Source organism: Stylophora pistillata, chromosome 6 (genome assembly GCF_964205215.1).
Source record: "Stylophora pistillata chromosome 6, jaStyPist1.2, whole genome shotgun sequence".
Classification (NCBI taxonomy): Eukaryota; Metazoa; Cnidaria; class Anthozoa; order Scleractinia; family Pocilloporidae; genus Stylophora; species Stylophora pistillata.
In genome coordinates, this window is record NC_142524.1 from 9921607 (window position 1) to 9942165 (window position 20559).

At 37.1% G+C, this 20559-nt stretch overlaps 1 protein-coding gene, 1 long non-coding RNA gene and 1 pseudogene across 6 annotated transcripts in view; 1 reads left to right on the plus strand and 2 right to left on the minus strand.

The window, feature by feature from the left end:
• Positions 1–1008: 1008 nt before the first annotated feature.
• LOC148728169 (sec1 family domain-containing protein 1-like) lies at positions 1009–14244 on the minus strand (annotated as a pseudogene). Its single transcript, XR_015989031.1, has 19 exons — positions 14163–14244; positions 13839–13909; positions 13079–13167; positions 11748–11838; positions 10631–10753; positions 10122–10209; positions 9954–10052; positions 9709–9764; positions 9176–9248; positions 8817–8926; positions 8001–8152; positions 7488–7578; positions 6720–6784; positions 6460–6543; positions 5473–6325; positions 3957–4022; positions 3654–3787; positions 3198–3327; positions 1009–1249 (listed from the first exon to the last, which is right to left on the minus strand). The product of XR_015989031.1 is annotated as a sec1 family domain-containing protein 1-like (transcript).
• On the minus strand, positions 1202–5607 carry LOC148728170 (cleavage and polyadenylation specificity factor subunit 1-like). Its single transcript, XM_088724927.1, has 5 exons — positions 5460–5607; positions 3677–3787; positions 3198–3327; positions 2131–2269; positions 1202–1249 (listed from the first exon to the last, which is right to left on the minus strand). The coding sequence occupies exons 1-5, from the start codon at positions 5605–5607 to the stop codon at positions 1202–1204; spliced, it is 576 nt and encodes a 191-aa protein (XP_088581053.1).
• Positions 14245–14250: 6 nt separating the features above from the next.
• The window catches only part of LOC111347071 (uncharacterized), a 99688-nt gene continuing 93379 nt past the window's right edge, over positions 14251–20559 (plus strand). Inside the window, exons 1-5 of one of the 4 annotated variants that reach the window (XR_015989012.1) lie at positions 14256–14528; positions 15293–16103; positions 17095–17143; positions 18093–18225; positions 18875–19867. This is a non-coding gene — a long non-coding RNA (uncharacterized LOC111347071). Of the gene's footprint in view, positions 14529–15292; positions 16104–17094; positions 17144–18092; positions 18226–18874; positions 19868–20559 lie in introns of those variants that run through there. The other 3 variants (XR_015989013.1, XR_015989014.1, XR_015989011.1) reach the window with 3 other exon arrangements.

A 20559-nucleotide genomic window follows, 5' to 3' on the forward strand; every position in this document is an offset into this window, starting at 1 on the left:
TTTGGCCTAAAACATAACCTGAAACTGGTAAATACTCCTGAGTCCAAGTTTGTGTACGCTGGCTATTTTTGGATATTTTCTTTCATTATGATGGTTTTGTCTATTTGTAAGCATGCCTCAAAAATGTTCTATCGCGCGTAACCAATTGGTCAACTCACTAAAAACATATTTGTGCAGCTTTGATGCGGTCTTTCTGCCTTAAAACTCTGACTATTTTAGTGGAAAACCAACTAGATCATTTTTGCTTATGAAGTGAGATCGAAAAAAACCTCCAGACTTCAATGGACTTCTTTCAGTCGCCCAAATCTTGGACTGCTTAATCTAGCCTCAAGGATATTATGTCAATCAGTCTGATTGACTCACAGCTAGGTCATCCGTTGAGACAATTACAGTGACAAATGATGGATAACTCTCTAACAGGCCCCTTAGGGTTTGTACCAGAACGCTCTTGCTATATTCGTGATTCAACATATAGTCTTGCAGTGGGTTCTAGAGACTTAGTTGTAAACTCGTATGACGTTGGCTAACCATATTCGAGTCATAAATTATGCTCGGAATAAAGGTTGTTTCCACTCCACCGGTCACTGACGCCTTTATTGACAAATCAAATAGCTTTTGCGAGTGATTTAATGACAATGACGCACGTTAATTGTTGTGAAGCCGAAACTGGCGAGTCATCACGTCATGATCAAATCAATGAAAAGTGGTTACTTCACTGGAATGCTTCGATTAAACAAATTACAAGTGCTCATCACAGAATTTGAAACCAATATCAACAAGTTTTTGCGAAATGTTGCTAGCAAAACCATTTGAAACAAATAACTCATAATCAAGCCAAGAGACACAATGGGTGGTTTCTCAGATAATAATTCGCATCAGCGACAAAACTAGTGGAGCATTCTATTTAGGTGGCGGCTCTGGAAACTTAAAAAAAAATATTTTTTTATTTCCAGATTTAACACAACGAGGACGTGTAAGAGAAGTGTAAGAGGATGGCAATCTAGATGATAGTGGTTCATTTTTAATTCTGTCACCCCTGATAAGTAAAGTTCTACAACTTCTTCGAGGTCTAACCGAAAAAAAGAACAATTTTATTAGTAACGCAAAGTCATCCCGGTACACTTGTCCGTAGAGGGACAGTTACGTTCTTGATGCAACCATGATCTTTCAGTAGCATTTCAGCACCTGTCAGCGGTTGCCCTCAGAAATGTGAACACGATCTTTCAACATCCATCAAGTCATCCAGAATCTGGAAGTTACAAAAGGAGATGTTACACTTTGCGCTCATGTGCAATTTGTGTAAACGGGCCAAGTGACCATCTATTTCATAGGTACCGTGAATTATCCCATACAGAGTACCAAAGTAACCAATAGCAGTAAGAAGGATAAAATTTCACTGTGAAGAAAGAATAGTTGGTCCAATCATCAACGCGAACGAAGACATTTCACCTGTAATGTATGAATGAACTGGAGGGAACGCCATCCCACCACTGTTGCACACACATGCAGAAAAAAAGGACGCCTTCAAAATTGGCCTGAGAAACATTTGGTTTATATTGCTCATTTGAACGCTTTACTTCAAAACAAGAAAAACAATACTACTCAAAATACGAAAGAGATATTAGATTCCAGTTTTTGAGATGAGTAAAATACAGAAGCCAGTTCATAATCTCCGTTCGCACTGAAAATGTCAGTGAGTTCAAACCGGCTTCGCTTTGAAGTTTAGTGACTAGCCCCCAACGACACTTATTCTGCATGGATGATGATGTCAAAGCACATTTTCCACGAAGTTCCTTCAACATACGCCCCAGTTACAAATTTATAATATCTGGCATGATTACACTATTTCACTCTTTGACCACGTGAGGGTTACAGAACGCACAAACTACGCGGCAGTGTTACACAGTAAAACGCACGGGAAAAATACGGTGAGCGGAAAACAAAATGGCCACACTGAACAAACCAACCTTTACTTTGTTAACCTCGTAAAGACTTGACTTTTTGTGACGAGTTTTTTAACTACAACTATTTTTTTTAAATTTGCTTGTTTATTTGCCATCATCAAACCTCGCGTATGTGCGTGTGTTATCTTTGTTACACTCTCGATTTTATAGCTGATGCTTGATGTACCTGGGTTGGCGTGGTCCCAACTTTCTTTGCAACTTCAAGTTTTTCCATAGTGCCAAACTGCAGAAACTTGCTGAATAACTCTCCATCCAAAATGTTTCTGTAAGGATTGTTCAGACTTCGTTTCTTATCTCGAACAAGTCTAAACAAGAACCATAAAACGACTTATTAGGGACCTTAAGCGGTCAGGACGGCAACGGCGAAGAAGACGTCGATTGAAAAATGAATTTAAATATATTGTCAGAATTTCGTGAATAGCTGGATGTGTTTACTTTTTCTTGCGGCACCACACCTCAACTTCAACATCACGTATGTGAGCGGGGTTAAGTTCCAAATTTAAACTGAATAACTTGCAAAAAATTTCCTAAAAAATAATTGTAAAATATTGTCGGCATATACAATACACGCCCGCTAACAATTGTGTCAGAGAACATGCAAAAGGCTGCCTCAACTGACGTTTAAAGCTGAAAATAAACCATTTTCATTTTTGTTAGTTACACGTAAGCAGCATAGTACACCGGCGGAGTGCCTCATTCGATTTAGAACAAAAGGTTGACACTGCTTGAGTCCTACTTCTTCAGGAAAAACTTTGAAGAAAGCCTTTCACCAGTAATGACTGTTGTATAATCAAAGCATGAACTGTTCTTTAACTGAGTTCAATGAACAAAGCGTTCAGGCGCACGATTACAGCCCTTAAACAAGGTAACAAACACAGTAACACTAGGTTGTCAACCTTAAATGTCAACAAAGCGTTCAGGTGCACGATTACAGCCCTTAAACAAGGTAACAAACACAGTAACACAAGGTGTCAACCTTAAATGTCAACAAAGCGTTCAGGCGCACGATTACAGCCCTTAAACAAGGTAACAAACACAGTAACACAAGGTGTCAACCTTAAATGTCAACAAAGCGTTCAGGCGCACGATTACAGCCCTTAAACAAGGTAACAAACACAGTAACACTAGGTGTCAACCTTAAATGTCAACAAAGCGTTCAGGCGCACGATTACAGCCCTTAAACAAGGTAACAAACACAGTAACACTAGGTTTGAACCTTAAATGTCAACCGACCTGAAAGCCTTTTGATTAAGACCAGCTACGTGTGGAATGCATTCGACGAGTGTAGTTTGCAGTATGTGCAGTCGTCTGTAAGTTTTCTTGGTCATTGGTAAAAACAGTCCAAGCCCGCCATCCAGTCTGCCTGATGAACAGCAATCAATCATAAGCACTGAATACTCATTTTTTTAATTAAGAGCGTTTCTGATAGTTAGTATGATACTACCATGACAATTTACCACTGCGAGTAAACAGACATTTCTGCATGAGCATCTTTTCAAGAAAAACAACAGAATTTACTCCAGCACTCATTGTTCTAGGTCGAGGATCTTGAGATCTGATTAAATCTAAACTTTCACTAGCTGCGTAAGAACAGTCTACACTGGTATGGTAGTTAAATCTGCTTTAGCACGAATCTTGCTTTCAACCGACAAATCAGCCCAGCCGAGTAGAATTGGAACGTAAACTCACGGAAACAAGTCAGCTGTCTTTACCGCCAACTTTTCCTGTTATTCTTGCACGGATCCTGAAGAATGAGGTAATGTGGCTTCCTATGCTGATATCTGCTCGTTGAAGAAGTCGCTGACCACCAAAGCTTTCAACAGCTAAAACATAAAAGAGGATAATGACGTGACAATGTTGAGGTCCATAAAAACGCAAAAAAAAAAAAAAAAAAAAGAACGAGGCTATTACCGAGCCATTTTCTTGAATATTTTTCCAAAAAACAGGTTCCTGACAGGTTACTCAGTTTACACGAATTGGTAGTTCCTTTACCTTACATGGAAAAAAGTCTGCTTTCTTCTCCACAGCCCATCATCGTGTTGTTGTTTATTTTCACAACTATTTTTCCGATCAATCCAACAAGTTTTACGCCCACGACATGTGCCAAATAACAGAAAGAGAAATGGAAGAAAAAAAATTGTATATTATAACTATAATCTTTCATTAGCAAACTTTCATCTCATCATTGTGGTTTTCAGAAAAGTCACAACTTACATTTAAGGTAGCCAATAGGACTTTGTACAGTAAGATGAAATAAAAAATAAATATAAAACTAAATTCAAAATTTATAAAAAGCTACAATTGAAACAAAAGAAGAATTACATAAAGCCCTACCAAAAATGCTACTCTTATAATTTACAATATCAGGCACATTTCTAATGGCTTTATCTAGGTTGATCCAATTTCTCAGAGAGTGGTAACACCCTCTCTATTTACCCCAATGTCAGGTGCAATTGTAATGGCTTTATCTAGGTTGTTCTAATCTCTCAGAGAGTGGCAACACCCTCTCTATTTACCCCAATGTCAGGTGCATTTGCAATGGCTTTATCTAGGTTGATCCAATCTCTCAGAGAGTGGCAACACCCTCTCTATTTACCCCAATGTCAGGTGCATTTGTAATGGCTTTATCTAGGTTGATCCAATCTCTCAGAGAGTGGCAACACCCTCTCTATTTACCCCAATGTCAGGTGCATTTGTAATGGCTTTATCTAGGTTGTACCAATCTCTCACAGAGTGTTAACACCCTCTCTGTTTACCCCAATGTCAGGTGCATTTGTAATGGCTTTATGTATGTTGATCCAATCTCTCAGAGAGTGGCAACACCCTCTCTATTTACCCCAATGTCAGGTGCATTTGTAATGGCTTTATCTAGGTTGATCCAATCTCTCAGAGAGTGGCAACACCCTCTCTATTTACCCCAATGTCAGGTGCATTTGTAATGGCTTTATCTAGGTTGTACCAATCTCTCACAGAGTGTTAACACCCTCTCTGTTTACCCCAATGTCAGGTGCATTTGTAATGGCTTTATGTATGTTGATCCAATCTCTCAGAGAGTGGCAACACCCTCTCTATTTACCCCAATGTCAGGTAAATTTGTAATGGCTTTATCTAGGTTGTTCCAATCTCTCAGAGAATGGTAACACCCTCTCTATTTACCTTAATGTCAGGTGCAATAGTAATGGCTTTATCTAGGTTGTTACAATCTCTCAGAGAGTGGTAATGGGGAAAATTCTGACCAAAATATGTTAAACGCGTGTCAAGAAGAAATTATGCTCAACCTCAGATAATTAGTCAACTAGAAAGCAAAGACAGTTATGTAAGTTACTGGCCTATTCTTGGAAGACATCTGACATTCACAAGAAGTTTCAAAGAATTCTTGAATGGAGGTTTTTAAAAATTGCTTGGACACCATGCATATGCCAAAGTGTAATTTAAACTGCTAATTTATTCCAATTCAATCTCATTCTTTCTTTCTTCACAATATGTCAACATGACCATGTTCGCCTACCCGTTCCCTGCGGGTGATATCTTCACTGTACACATGAGTTGTGCCAACACAGATAAAACTGTTGTCGTGTGTACCAGTCTCCTGACTCAAAAGCACAAGGTTCTTCCAGGTGGTAGCATGTTCCCAGTCCTCCATCTCAATTCTGAAACAAGGACAATTGTGTTGAATAAGAAAGAGGATGACTATACGAAAATGAAATGTTTTTAGCTCCTGAATCAAAATATTATTAGATTAATTGGTTACCAGCTGCTCTTATGTACAATCAAAATGAAGTTTTGGACAAGGTTGAATTCTAATTTTTTAGATCATGCCAACAATCCAACATATGGTTAGTACTTGAACGTTAATGTGAGAATTTTAGTAATGAAGTCAATGAACACTGTAGGTTTGAGGCCTGCAATTCATTTTGAATCATATAGAAAATTTTTAAGTCACCCAATAGTTATGCAATAGAGAGAAAAAAAAGGAAAAAAACAAAACGGGACTGGAAAGAGATCTTCCTTTCTCACTAACTGTGTGCTTGACATGATCTCCCAACTAACTGGTGAGATAAGCTGTCAGCTGAATCAGTCAATAACTGAGTTTACAAATCTTCAATCTACAATGAAAAGGGAAAAATTAGTTTTGTATTAAGACAGGTTCTATTATTCAAGTTTTTTTGCTTGAGAAGTATAATCAAAGAATCATAATGTAATATTTGCACTAAGCTGGCTGTAAGCATATCGAAACCCTTTTCACTACACTGGGGTTATTTTTCATGCAAAGCTTGTGGTACATTTTTCTGACTTACCAAGAAAGTAGCTTTGCTCATTATTTTCTCTTCAGCCTCAAAGTAGATATCAAGCTTTGTGGACTGAAAAAAATAATGATATTTATAACTTCTTGAGGAAACGGTCTTCATATTCAAACAATTTAAAAAGTGAGGAAGTGAAATCAAGTGATGCAAACGATCACATTATTGTTTGCTCCTACGAAATTAGCCCTCACCTTGATGTGTTCCAAAAGCGCTGTGGCAATAGTTGTGTGTATGTCTATAATTCTCTTCTTCTCAAGCAATTCTGGAAGTGAACTCTAAAACATGAGAAGAACATTTGTAGTGTCCTCTTAACTCTTTGAAGAAATGAGACAGTGGGGTAAACATTCTCATGTAAGTTCCTTTTAACACCGAAGAGGGAAGATTTACAATCACAAAAAAAATATTTAGATACAACTTGCTTCTAATCGAAATTAGACAGAAATGACTTTACCTAACAGCAGAGGTATGTTAACCTGTACTATCAGCCATAAATTCATCCATTACCTCCTCATTTCCCTAGGAAAGTAAGAGAAATTAAACAATTTATTACAATTTAAAAACAGCTGATTTTTAAAGTCCTATAAGCGACCAGATATTCAGAACTTGTAATCAACATCAATTCAATGAATTTCTTCCTTGCTTACATGTGTGAGACACAGTGGCCTAACAAATAGTAGTAGCTTTAAGTTAGCAAGATAAGTCTGATCTTTTAAGTGATTGCTTCTTTCGTATAACATGACCTGGGCTTTTGGGTCACATGACTAAAAGTTTCAGGTAACATGACTCCACTTTGACTGACATGACTTAGGGTGAGAGGACTTTTGGGTGTCTTGACCAGTTACAGGTTAGTGCACTAGACTCCCAGTTGAGGGAGGGGTCTGGGTCTAGGACCTGGTTTGGTCCTCGTGTTTACACCCACAATGCCCAGGAGCATAGATGGGTATCAGCAAATTTTCAGGGAAGCCTGACAAAATGCAGGGGGAGGGGGGATTGTGAGGGGGGATTGTGAGGGGGGGTTTATGGGGGAGTTGCGGTGGGTTATCTTCCCATAGAGGGGGAGTAGTAAATTAGTCCTGGTCACTTCCTGCTATGGAAACCATGATGAGCTCCTCACAGATGAGCCATTTGGCTCTGTTGCTGACTTCACATGACATTATATTTCAAGTACAGTCTCACAGAAGCACAAATTATCTCCTGATATATGAACTCTATGTCCTACCATGATATTTTTCAGTCTCTTTACTTCTTCTTCAGAAGCTCTGTATTCATCAAGTTCTTTCTGAATTCACTCTGCCACTGTTGTGAAAGGACTACAAAAACACATCCAAGTAAAAGAATATGAATCAGCATAAATTGCAGGTTATGGCATCAAATCTTTGAAATTTACTTGAACGAGGGCTCACAAATCGAAAAAAACGATCACTACATGATAAAAACATGGCCTGCTTGCTGAAAAATAAGAAAGATGTTTTAAACCCCTCAGCTCTTAACTCTCAACATCTGATTGTTAATTCTCCCTTTAGCTGCTGCACATTTCCTTGGAAATTTGTTACAACAATTTGGTGTTAGATTAAGATAACAACTTCATCCTGATAACTTTAAGTATTCTCATTACCTTTTTCATGGATAGTGTATGAGTATATGGATATTAAATGCAGAAGTTAGACCTTAATCATGTCTGGAAGTTAGAGGGTTCAACAAATGATACATAGATGGCACATGTCTGACTCACCTTCCTTTGTGCAAACCACAGAACTTATCTGTCGCACTGAGGTCATATGACTTAACTTTAGTTTGTTTGGGATGTGTGTGGTGAGGATCTACAGGTTCTGGGGTGTTTGACATTATTGACTCTTTGACAACAACTCTGTTCAGATGTAAATCCTGGAGAATTAAATTATAAAGTAAACAACCTACTGACAACATCATAGCTCACCAATTATTTATTATTACAAATGATGGCATTAACACTTTGCACCCGAACATCAGTATGCATATTCTCCCTACTGTTCTCTACACATTTCCTAACATGCTGACAAGGAGAATTTGTTTAATAATAACGAGCTTCTTTGGTTGGTAATCACTTCCATTATTACTGTTACTGTTAAAGTAATGTGTGATTCAGGGGTGATATTGTAAGGAGAAATTAGCTTCTAGTCACTGTTGAGCATAAAAGGAGAGTTCAAAGCTGAATAATATTGTAACCACCTCCTAGTTAGCTCAATTGGTAGAGGGGCAGACTGTTGTGCAGGAGGTCAAGGGTTCAAGCCCCGGCTGGACCAACACTCATGGTCTTAAAATAACTGGGGAGAATTTGCAACCTTTCTATTATATCAAGAAATGGATAGATATTCTTGTCTTCTTGGATAACGACAAATAAACCATAGGCCCTGTCTCCTGCAGGGTTAGGGGTGGAAGACGTTAATTTCCCACACGTGAAATTACTGTGTGATGGTTGTCCTCCCCTAGGGTGGGCTGGGTGGGTCTTCTGAGGGCTTCTAGCTATTTAGTGCTACCCTCTATAAATAAAGCTTTCTCTCTCACTTACAAGGACATCATGCACAAGAGCTCAGTATGTCCATGTGTGATGTGAAGGGGTACACAGATCCATGTTATGATCCAAAATTACTAGCACTGGTCGCTGAAAACTGATGTTGCAAAGATATGTTAGTCTTGACCACCACGGATTGGCCATATAAAAGAGAAACTGCTTTGTGAGTGCTGCTTACAAAATCAAGTCACTGCAACTCATTAAATCAATCCTACGGTGATCTTTGTAAGAATTCAAACCACACTGAGTTCACGTGATTTGTTGCAAGGCCTATGGCCAAAGGTGTCACAACTTTTAAAAACATACCATTTGATGCTCTGCACATCTTCACAAACAGATATTCCATCTGTTTACAGCAGATGGAATATCTGCTGTAAACAGACTGTTTCTAGAATCTCTCAAGTTTTCTCTCAACTTTTTATCCAGTCCCTATAAAAGAGTCATAACATTGTAAAATAAGTCCCACAAGTGACTATAAAGCCTTTATTTCACCTTGAAAATAACATAGGACATGGTTTTGTCAAACAAAAGCTAACCTCTGGTTAAATAATCAGGCCCTCAGTTTTAAAAGCAGTACAATTGGCACTTGTCGTGAACTTTCCAAACTGAATGAAAAACTGGATGAGAACAGTATTAATTTGCAAGGGCAAATGAGAATGATTAAACAAGACCACTACTCAAAATCCCAGTGCACCTCCTTGAAAACAGGGGAACAAGAGAAGGCACTAATTCAAGAAGGAGGGGGTGGAGTGGGGATGCTTGGTTGAAATTATGGCCAGTTGGAGGAGTACCCTTTTGGGAGGGGAGTGAAAATTCAAGGATTTCCAAAACTATTTCTTTTGTTTGAGAAGGCAAATGAAAAGAAAAATGATATCAAGCTACTGATTACCTCTGCTACCATTTCAGCAGCATTGCACTTTGCACATCTGATTATTGGGACAGTCCCTGAAGAAATAAAGAAACTAAATGTATATTGTCCTTTCTTGGATAAAGGCAACTACAGAAACTTTAATTTATGCCTTTCCCACAGAAAAGTGTGATAAGCATATTCCATAACATTTCAATTTGAAACTCAATAGAGATCATGGAAGTTTTAAAGTATGAACACTTTCTTCTTTATAAAAATCAACTTACCTAAAGACACCAATACACTAAAGAGACTGTCCACTAAAACATCTCTTAGATATCAAAGGGAAAACAAAAATCCTGATAATTATGTGTACCTTTCCACCACTTTTCTATAAACAGGTTGTAAGTTCTTAGACACCAATTCTGGCAGACTTTCAACTAGAATGTTCTTACCATAGTATGATATTGAATCTCTGTCTTGATTTCTCACTGTAAACATTTCATCTTCCAAAGAAATAAAATTTAAGTACTGATCAAACACCTATAGACGGAAAAAAAACTGAAATGTAACCAAGATTTCTGAATTTATCAGTAATCTGATATCTTTACTTATTCTCTCCATTAAAAAGTAATAGACAAATACTAATCTAATTGAAGTTTGTTCCCATTCAAACTCACAAAAATCATTAACTTTTGAAAACCTTTTGCAGGTCTCCTTTCTATTTTCCATCACCTAAAAATTTGGCTTTAGATTACACTATCCTAGTCATTTTTAATCACTCTTTCTGTTTCTCCCTAATGGACACTGCTCAAGAGCCCTTAAACATGTAATACAGGGCAGGTTTGCCAATCCTCTGCCAACTTTTAAGCTTGTGTATGTCTGACTAAAAAAATGACAATACTGAGCATTTCCAGAACCTAGGAAGCAATTTCAACAAACTTCAAATTGCAGCTCCATGTACCTTAGTGATTTGAGTGACACTATTTGACTGTAGAGCTGCTGTGACAAGATCTTCTAAACGATGTCTTGATATCGCAGAAATGAAATTCAAGTAATACAACTCATAAAGTTGGTTTCTGCAATCCTAAAAAGTGACAAAATTAACAGAATGACCTTTGATGGTTACTAACACCAGCATAATCAGGAGAAGGAATAAATAACCACATTCACATAGATTATATTGGAGAATTGTGTGGAAAAAAGCTTTAAGAAACTCATTCTCAGCATGAGGCACAGCAGCATTGTGGTTAGTACGTTCAGCTCCACATCGAGTGATCCTAGTTAAGGCCCTGGCCAGGGATATTGCATTGTGTTCTCTGGCAAGACACTTTACCCTCACAGTGCCTCTCTTCACTCAGGTGTTTAAATGGGTACTGGAAAATTTAATGCTGGGGGATAACCATGTAACGGACTAGCATCCCATCCAGGGTGGGAGTAGAAATACTCCTAGTCACTTCATGCTATGGAAACAAGAGTTTAGGGCTGGCCAGATGGGCCACTTGGTTTGTGAACAGAATTTACTTTTGGTTACAATGAATATATGACGTTCATATATTTTGTACTGCGGTATTAGATACGTAGGATGCACAATCCTCGCAGTAGAGAGCGCAGTAGTAATAGCGCTCTCTACTGTGAGGATCGTGCATCATACGTATCTAATACCGCAGTACAAAATATATGAACTTCATATATTCATTGTATCTGATTTATCATCACGGGTTTATTCTGAATCAACTTAACGGCCTGCTCCCAGTTGGCTTGTTAGCTCAATTAGCAGAGCGCTGCACTAGTATCACAGAGATCAGTTATTTGAATCCTGTACAGGCCTGACTTTTGTCAGGTCTGATTTTTGCTATTGCATAAATAGCGCTCTCTACTGCGAGAATTGTGCATCATACGTAGAATTTACTTTTATTACCTTCTCAGTTTCTTCATATTTACTTATGAAAGTCAAGGAGGATCTACAATTGCCTTAAAAATCACCTACAGCTTTATTCTTTATTCACCTTTAGTCATGAAAGCAATATGGAAAACTGTAGAAAGACATACTTTATTCAAATACTAAAAATGTTTCAAACCTGGCATATTCTCTTCACATTTTCCTCACTAGGGAAAACAAAATAAATAGCAGGAACTTCTGGGATAGCATCTCTGTCAGAATGTAGAAGACTATACATAGAAATAAAGAACTTGCAACATCAAACTGAGCAGGGTAGTGTTACACAAAGTTGGTCAGAACTTAACCCTTTAACTCCCAGAAATTACCATAAAACCTCTCCCTAGAATATCTGCTCATTATCCAGCAACGAGGAAATGAGATTACTCAAACTTATCATTCACTGTGACGAAGGGCTAATGCTCGAAATGTCAGCTTTTTAACTCGTTATGGTGACCAATTTACAATTAAGGCATCTTCAAGACATTTTGATACTAATGTATAAGGTCCAAACCTCCTTGGCACCTGAGCCCATTTGTGAAATTTTCCATAAGCAAGATAAACACTATAATCTAATACGTATGATGCAAGATCCTTCGCAGTAGATAGCGCTATTTATGCAATTGCATTAATAGCGCTATCTACAGCGAAGGATCGTGCATCATACGTATTTCATACCGCAGTTCAAAATATATGAACTTCATATATTCATTGTAACTATAATCTAAGATGTGGAGAATTCCCCATTCCTAGATTTAGGACGGTGAAGTATGGGAAGCATAGTGTTCAATATCTAGGCCCCTATTTATGGGGGGTAAATAAGTCAAGATATTCAAAGAAGAAAAAGTCTTCAAGCCTTCAAGAAAGCCATCAGGAGAATTAATATTACAAACCTTCTAGATGGGTCATGCAAATGCAATGCCTCTACTACATAATAGCTTCTTATTAACTAAATTTTATACGCATGTGGTTGATACATTTTGCTGTGTATGATTGTCTGTTTATTTCCGATTTTATATTTTATTGTATATATTTAAATATGAATATCATTTAAAAATATTGTAGATAGGAGTGTCTCTAATTACCTTGGTAGCTAAATCTCTTGACACATTAATAAAGTATTCACTTCACTTTAAAAAGTTCAGAGAAAGACTTAATATTTTATTAAGCAGACAATTCTTTTCGAAAAGTAGAGGCAATGGGAATTAAGTTTTACAGTCAATCTCCACTCAATTCTCAACCACATCTTAAATAAAAAAAAACTGAAGGAATTTGGTAACCTCCCCTTACAACAAAAGGCCAGGGTCATCAGCTCTCGCCCATCAAAGGTAACCTTGAAGAGCAATGGCTTCAACTATTGTGTATAATAATTAATGAAGCACATTTGAAGCAAAAATTTTATCTTGCAAGTTGTCCCTGAACAGCATATTAGTCTACACGGTAAATAACTAAAATGATTCGATTTCAACTCACAGATGTAATGCTATGCCCATTTCACGCAACTCTTATACATTTAAAAGAGGAGATATGATGTCCTGACCATATCTGTCATATACAAGGACCTGCATAAAAAAAAATAAAAAAATAATAATAATAATGACAATAATAATAATAATTCATGTCTGTCTACATCTCTGAATCAGATACAAAATAAGTAAGTGATTACCTTTGCCAAAGAAATATGTTTGCTTTTCTTACCTGACATGGGACGGTTTCCAATAGACCCCCTCTCTCCCAGGCTCCCTCTTTTCTCTCTATTCTTCCCTCCCCCTCCTTACCTCTCCTCTCTAATAGTACAAGACTGTTCCTTTCTGGTCATTTTTTTAAGGGCTAGGAACTGCTTCAGAACAAAATTATCAGAAACAGAGTTTCTATACCTGTCCATTTTGAATATTGCCCCTCCCCTCTATGGGGCCTCCCTCTCCAAGAAGCCCCTTCATCTCTCTCCTTTTTCCTCCTCTCTCCTTACTCCTCCCCCCCCCCCCCTCATTCCCACCTGAGAAGAAAAGAAACTTTGTAGTTTGAAGTTACTGTCATTCTTTAGGCTAGATAATACTTCAGTACAAAATTGGCTGAAAATTAGTCTGAGTATCCCCTCCCACTCTAGAAAGCCCCTTTCTCATACGCCTCCCTCTCTAAACCCCCGACGGAAAGTCAAAAGAAACGATAACTTCCTCGCAAGCTTATTGGAGCCCCCACGATAGTAGGGTCATTTAATGCGTTTAATGGATACCTTCCAGACGGGTTCGACAGCAGTTGATTTCGTTATCGGCTGATTTAAGTTAAGCATCCGCTTCAAGGATTCTGAAATTAAACGCACAAATATGTGGGAATTGTTTTTTCATAAAGAAAAACTTGACAGTAAAGAGGAAGGAATGTCTTTCTGTTACTAGGACAGAAAGGGGGTCGTTTATAGAAGATTTCTTCTCAACGGAAAAACTGACATTTTTCAATTGAAACGTCAAAAGTGAGATTATAGATATCGCAGCTGGTTAGTAATATGTTCAGCTTAATGATCTGTCAACGACAAAAAGAACCAAATGAGACTCAGTCTTACCTATCTGTCTCGCTCGTATGCCGGCCGCCATTTTGGATTTTCTTTAACTGAACGCATGCGCAACGTGAATGCCTACGTGTCTACTCTCCCCAGTGTAATTGTTGAGGAAGGTTGTAGCCACACGCATAAAGTGTGTTTGTTAAAGCATAGTTAGCAGAGTCCCCCTCTACTGACTATGGTTAAAGCCATGGTTCACCTTTGTCTGCCTTTTGCAAACCCAATTTCTTACAAAATGAGCCAAAGAGGGAAGCCATCCAACGTTGGAACTGGTTTACAAAATCAAGATGACGGATAGATGGTGGCAAAGTTACCGTTACTTACTCAATCCATAGTTAGTAGTCCCCTCTACTAACTATGCTCAATCTGGTAAGATATTTATCTTAAAATAAAGATGTACACAGGTAAATTAATTTTTACTTAAGAGTGCAATGATGTAGCTATGCTCAATCGAGTGTGAAATTCGCATTTGCACTGTTTATTATCTTTACCAGAATCAATAAAGATTTCGAAAAAAGCTTGCAAAGATTGAGAAAAGAGAGGCAGATGAAACTGCCGCTTTAGGAAATATTCTGCAAATGGTCTGCAGCGGATCCAGGGGTTCTCCGGTCGAACCCCACTAAATTTTCGGAAAGACTTCCATACAACCCCATACATTAATTATGCATTCATTTAATAATGACTAAATGTAAAGTTTCTTTGCGACACTCTATGCATAATTAATGTGTGGGGTTATACGGAACTCTGGCCAAATTTTCGCTCGAAATGCTACAAATCAATGATGTTTCCGAAGACCTAATTTTCAAAATCTCTCAGGGGAGCATGCCCTTGGACACTTCTCCAGGCCCCCCTTGACTTAACTTTAGATTCGCCCCTGAGGGTGAAGGAAAATTTCGAATTGACTACGGTGGAAGGAATGTGAGACTTATCAATAGAGGCATTAGCTTGTAGTTCAGAAAATGCTGTTGGTTTTACCTTGATTTTCTTCCTTCTTCTTTTGATGATTCAGATTGTGTGAGAATGAATAGTTATGATAAAGGAGTGTAGGCTGTTACAAAATGTTATCAATAGCTCGTTTATTTCAGAAGTCATGTGACTCTTGATTGTAATACAATGATTACATGATTCTTCAGTTAGTGTATTGACGTCCTAATGTCCTCTCTACATGTGCCCCTTCATGACATCTATAAGTAAAGCTATGGTGTGACTCCTGAAGAGCAGTTGGTTACAGCTTTTGCTTTTTCTGGATCTATTTTACCACCATGTGGAGTGAGTACTTGTCCCATGAAGGGAACTTCTTTTCGTTTTAACTTCAATTTGTCCCTGTTGAGTGCAATGCTACGCTCAGTGCATCTTTGTAGTGGGGTTTCAAGATTTCTGTTGTGGTTGGCAGTGGCCTCTTGTTCATTTTTCCCAATGCCGCACACTTAGATGTCGTCTGCAATAACGAGCACTCCACTCAAGCCTTCTAGTGCTTGGTTAACTCTTTTCTGGAAAATTTCTGACTAGACTAACGAATGGAAGGGCAGTCAGTGTCAGTGCCAATGATATCTCCCAAATGGTGTTGAGAACATAGTGAGCAGGCTGGACTCGTGGTCTAGAACGCATTGCCTATGACCTGAATGCATGTCAAGTGTGGAGAAGACTTTTCCTTGAGATAATTCTGGGAGAATTTTATCCAGTATCGATATCTGATAGGTTTCTCTTTTCCATACCTTGTTCAGTAGTCGAAGATCAATGCATACTCTCGGGGTCCCCGACCTCTTAGTAGTGACTGCAAGCTCTTCACCCATGGTGTTGCCTCTTCTACCGGTTTTAGGATTTCTTTCTCAACAGATCGATTTAGCTCTTCTCTCAGGTCATCTTTGAGTGCTGTAGGAACTCTTTGGGTTGAAGTGGTGACACGGTTAATGCTGTTGTCAACTTCTAAATGGACTTCTCCAGGTAATGTTCCCAATGGTCGCTCAAATACATCTGAATATCACTTTATCAGCTCTTTAGCAATTATCTGCTTAACCTGCAGTTCATTTCTTAGGGGCAGGGGGCGTGGTCATAATGAAGTTTTCATCATTAACAGTTATAAGTTCCATTCATTGTGCGGCTCTTGCTCGGATAAAGGGTGTTAGATAATTCTTGACCACAACAAACCCCACAGAGTACTTCTTTCATGTTTTGGGATTGCACATGGTGATCCCATGGTGATTCATGCCGTCCCAATGGGTTTGACGTGTAATCCATTCCACATTCGCAATTACTGTTTTCATGGTCGAATTGATTTCTTGACCTTCTGCGTGTTTTGTTGGGATGATTGTTGATTCATGCTCCACAGCCAATCTAAAAGTTGACCTCTTTCTTATCAATTAACATCTCGGCATAAATTTCTTTGGCGAACTGGACAGCATGGACATCAGTTTCCTGAGAATCTAAAGCAACTTCAGGACACTTATCTTTCTGTAGTATGTTTAGAAAATAGTGTGCAAATGGTCTGGAGCGGATCCAGGGGTGGTTCGGGTGCTTTGGTGATTCAGATTGTGTCAGAATGAATAGTTTTTCAAAGGAGTGTAGGCTATGAATATTTTGATAGCAGTGATATTGATTTGAAACAAGTCTATAACAGCATCTAGGCTTCCAAGGCATTTGATGCAAATCTGTGAACTTAGTCACCTACTACTCTGAAGATAGCTAAAAGTCATATTGATAATTATATAAAGTGGAAAAAGCCTAATATCAACCTTTAAGATAAAAAAAAAAAAATACAATTGCCAATTAATAAATGTTAAAAAGACGCCATAAAAAAGTTTCTGTTAATTATTGACCAGGAATATTACACTGATCATTTAACAATATTAAACAAGGGAGTCCTAATGAACATGTTTGTGTTCAAAATTCACTGAATCTCGTTATTTATTTTTATTTTATGACAAAAAACTCTCAGAGCTGAAGCTACAGTTGCAAAATGGAAAGAAGAAGTGAATGTATTAGAGGTATGGTTAAAGATTTCTTAACATTGGTGCTTTACACTAGCTAGTGATGGCAATTCACATTGTTTATACATAATTATTAACTGCTATCACATATTTTTCCCTGGTATTAATTTTTTTCATGATATTTTTTCATGAGATTTTTTCATGAGATTTTTTCATGAGATTTTTTCATGAGATTTTTTCATGAGATTTTTTTCATGATATTTTTTCATGGTATTTTTTCACCCAGCATTTCCTTGAATAAACGCCCATGAAATACAAAGTATCCTCATCTGAATAAATGCCTACACCCTAGACCATAATGTCAAACAACTACCACCCCTCCCCCCTAAAATAAGCCCCCCTCCTCCTCTTTTCACTTTTTTAGGGATGCAATGAAAACCTGTTTCTATTACCACTTATTTATAGCTATTTAAGTTTCACTACAGCTGAATCAGTACAGCAGAATAATAAGCTCCTCCTTCAATTAAGCACCCTTCTCCATTAAACGCATCACCTTTCAGCTAAAACTTTTAAATAAATGCTAAGCACTTATTTGAGGAAATGCAGTCATAAAACTAAGCTATCACACGAGCACTAGTAATTACATGTCTTTTAGGCTCATGAAATTGTTTTTTGGTCTTTGGAACACCCACTTGTGCTTGGTTATTCCAAATTATACTTAAAATAAAGGAATAAGCCATTTCAATTATTGATTTGGAATCTTGAAAAGTTTTCTTTGTCATTTTTTAACATTTGCAACCTTCATTTACCCAATATCATTGCTAATTACCCAAAACAGCATGTTACCTTGAATATGATATTAAAAAATGTAAGAATGCCCTGAAAAGAGCCAATGTCTGCATGGTCAGCAGTCAGATATGCATCAAAATCTCTAAGGGTTAGACTATGTTTGATGTACCTTTACACAAAGTTTACAATAACTTTTCTGTTATCCTTTGTCGGACAGAGTCTGTTCCCATAGCAACATAGAACCAGCTGCTAGATGCCAATCATTAGAGAATGACAGCTGTCAAAGATAAATAGGAAGCTGCTGCTGATCAAATGAACATAGCAGCAAAAGATGCCAAGCAAGCAGTAAGGTGTGTGCTTATCTTGTACAATGAAGCTTGTCTACTAGTGACAAGACATTACTAGCTTTCAATCTTGATGTAAGATGTGTGTTTATTTTGTATAATCAAGCTTGTATAGTTGTGGCAAAATATTACTTGTTTTTAATCTTGATATCAGGGCCCTTTGTTTTTGAACAGGTCTTGGAATGAATCCTTTTGTCATAAATTTATTCCACAACACCTTTCTCAGTATTAATTAATTATATTTGTGACTTATTAATCATCATTTTCTTTATCAAATTAAGTCTTTCTTATTCATCTAGTTGTATTCAGGTTTGTAATGTTGGTGGCAGGAGTTAAAATACTTTGATTTAAACACATTCTGTATTCATCAAGCTTTACATTTGAAATAGTAAATAAAAATGTCCTCATGTTTAAAGTGGGATTGTTGTGGTTTAAAAATTCATACTGACATGAAATTTTACCAAGTTGTTCCTTTTCATGTTTGTTTAAAACAACTGCAATATTTAACTCTGTATGCATATTTAAAACCATACATAAAGTGCTAACATTTCTGTTCAGAGAAAGAACAGTCTATCTCTATAAACTTGTAGTGTAGAGCAGTGTGTAATTTATCTTTCAGTGAATCATTTATGTCTGCTAATTTGTTTGCTTTTAGGCAACTGCTTAATGGAGTGGATACACTGAAGTTCCTATCACAACAGCTTGAGTCTCTTAATAGAATAACAGATGTTCATGTGTATTCAGAGAAGAGTTAACCCTTTGCAACCTGACATTGATATCCATATTTTCCTTTCTCTTTTCCATGCATTACCTTGAGAATGACAATGAGAACTTGTTTTAAAATCAAAGTTTGCTAGGTTGGCACTCGTTTCCTTTATTCCCATGATTTTAATGAATGATTCAGCATAGTCACTTTTAGGGTTTTAAGGGTTAATATAGAGTGGTATACAATGAATGGTGATGGCTTGATACCTTACTGTTACCACCTAACACATGGCATTAGTCCTGCTGAGAATAGACGTTTCTCCTTTTTATGAGTGGACTATTTTTAACAAATGATCAGTCTCAGTCAAAAAACAGATTTGATTGAAAATCCATGAGCTTGCAGCTAAGAAGAAAATTAACCAAGAAACGGCTTACCTCCTATGTTAACACTATGCTTGCTTCCCCAAGAGAAAATTTTTTTGTATTTTGTGGAAAATATTTTGAATACTTACAGCTGTAGCTTTTAATAATAAATCTTAATGAAAATGAAAAATATAACTTATTTGTTCTTTGGATGATCCTACAGTTTTGTTTAAAAAAGAAAACTGGTTTGCAACACAGTGGATTTTATAAATATCAGATTCAAGAAACAAAATATATTTCCTAATGGTTGATAATGTAAATAATTCAGAAAATCAATTTTCTGGTAAATGAAGTTTTACTGAAGTAAATGGAAAATTCTTGTTGTATATGTATTAATTAGAAGATGCAGGCATTCTTGTGAAAGAGGTTGGTAAAGAAATGTCTTCATACCTCTTAACACATTTTTATCCCTATTGATGCATTGATAGCCATGAAAATATAGGCAGCCTGTTCTGAAGAAACATCTTATTGATGCTAAAAAACAAATTAAAAAAATCTCCATGCCTCTTCTCTTTGATAATTTTGTCTTTAAATATGTTGACTGTTTTGTAAAGAGATATGTACAGCAGTAAATGCATGAATAGAGTTTGTTTTATCCTTTTGAGCCGATAAACATACAAAGCAGTCCTAGGAGAGTAAAAATCATACAGGGAGGAATAATACTGAAATGAGATCAAAATTTACACAGTAAAATTCAATTTAAATTTAACCACTTTAACCTTGCCACAGCTTTTAGATTCATGTTGGCCTATTTTTGTAAACAATAGATGTGACGTGTTTTGCTGTTTGTATCCTGACTTTCACGATGATGCTTTCTTGAACAAGAAGCATCTAACAACTAATCAAAAACAAATGTACCATAGCTGATCCACTTCCTTCTTGTCACCTTTCTGATTTTTAGAATATTGTATTGGAAGGAGAAATTACCCATCGATGATTTGTGGGAGTGAAAGGGTTAATATTCTGAGGAGAAAATGAAGCTAAATTAATCTATGATGTCCAGCTTCAAAGAACACACCTGATTCTATGCTGTAACATACTTTTGGATCAGATTGAAAGATTCTTAGGATAAAGATGTTTGAACACAGAAATTGCAATCACTTCCTTCTTCAGTCAAATTGTTTAGAGAGTTTAGTATTTTTACAAAAATTTGGAAAGTTACATTTACATTCTAAAGTCCTGTAAAAATCATGAAGATGGAATAAAGGTGTT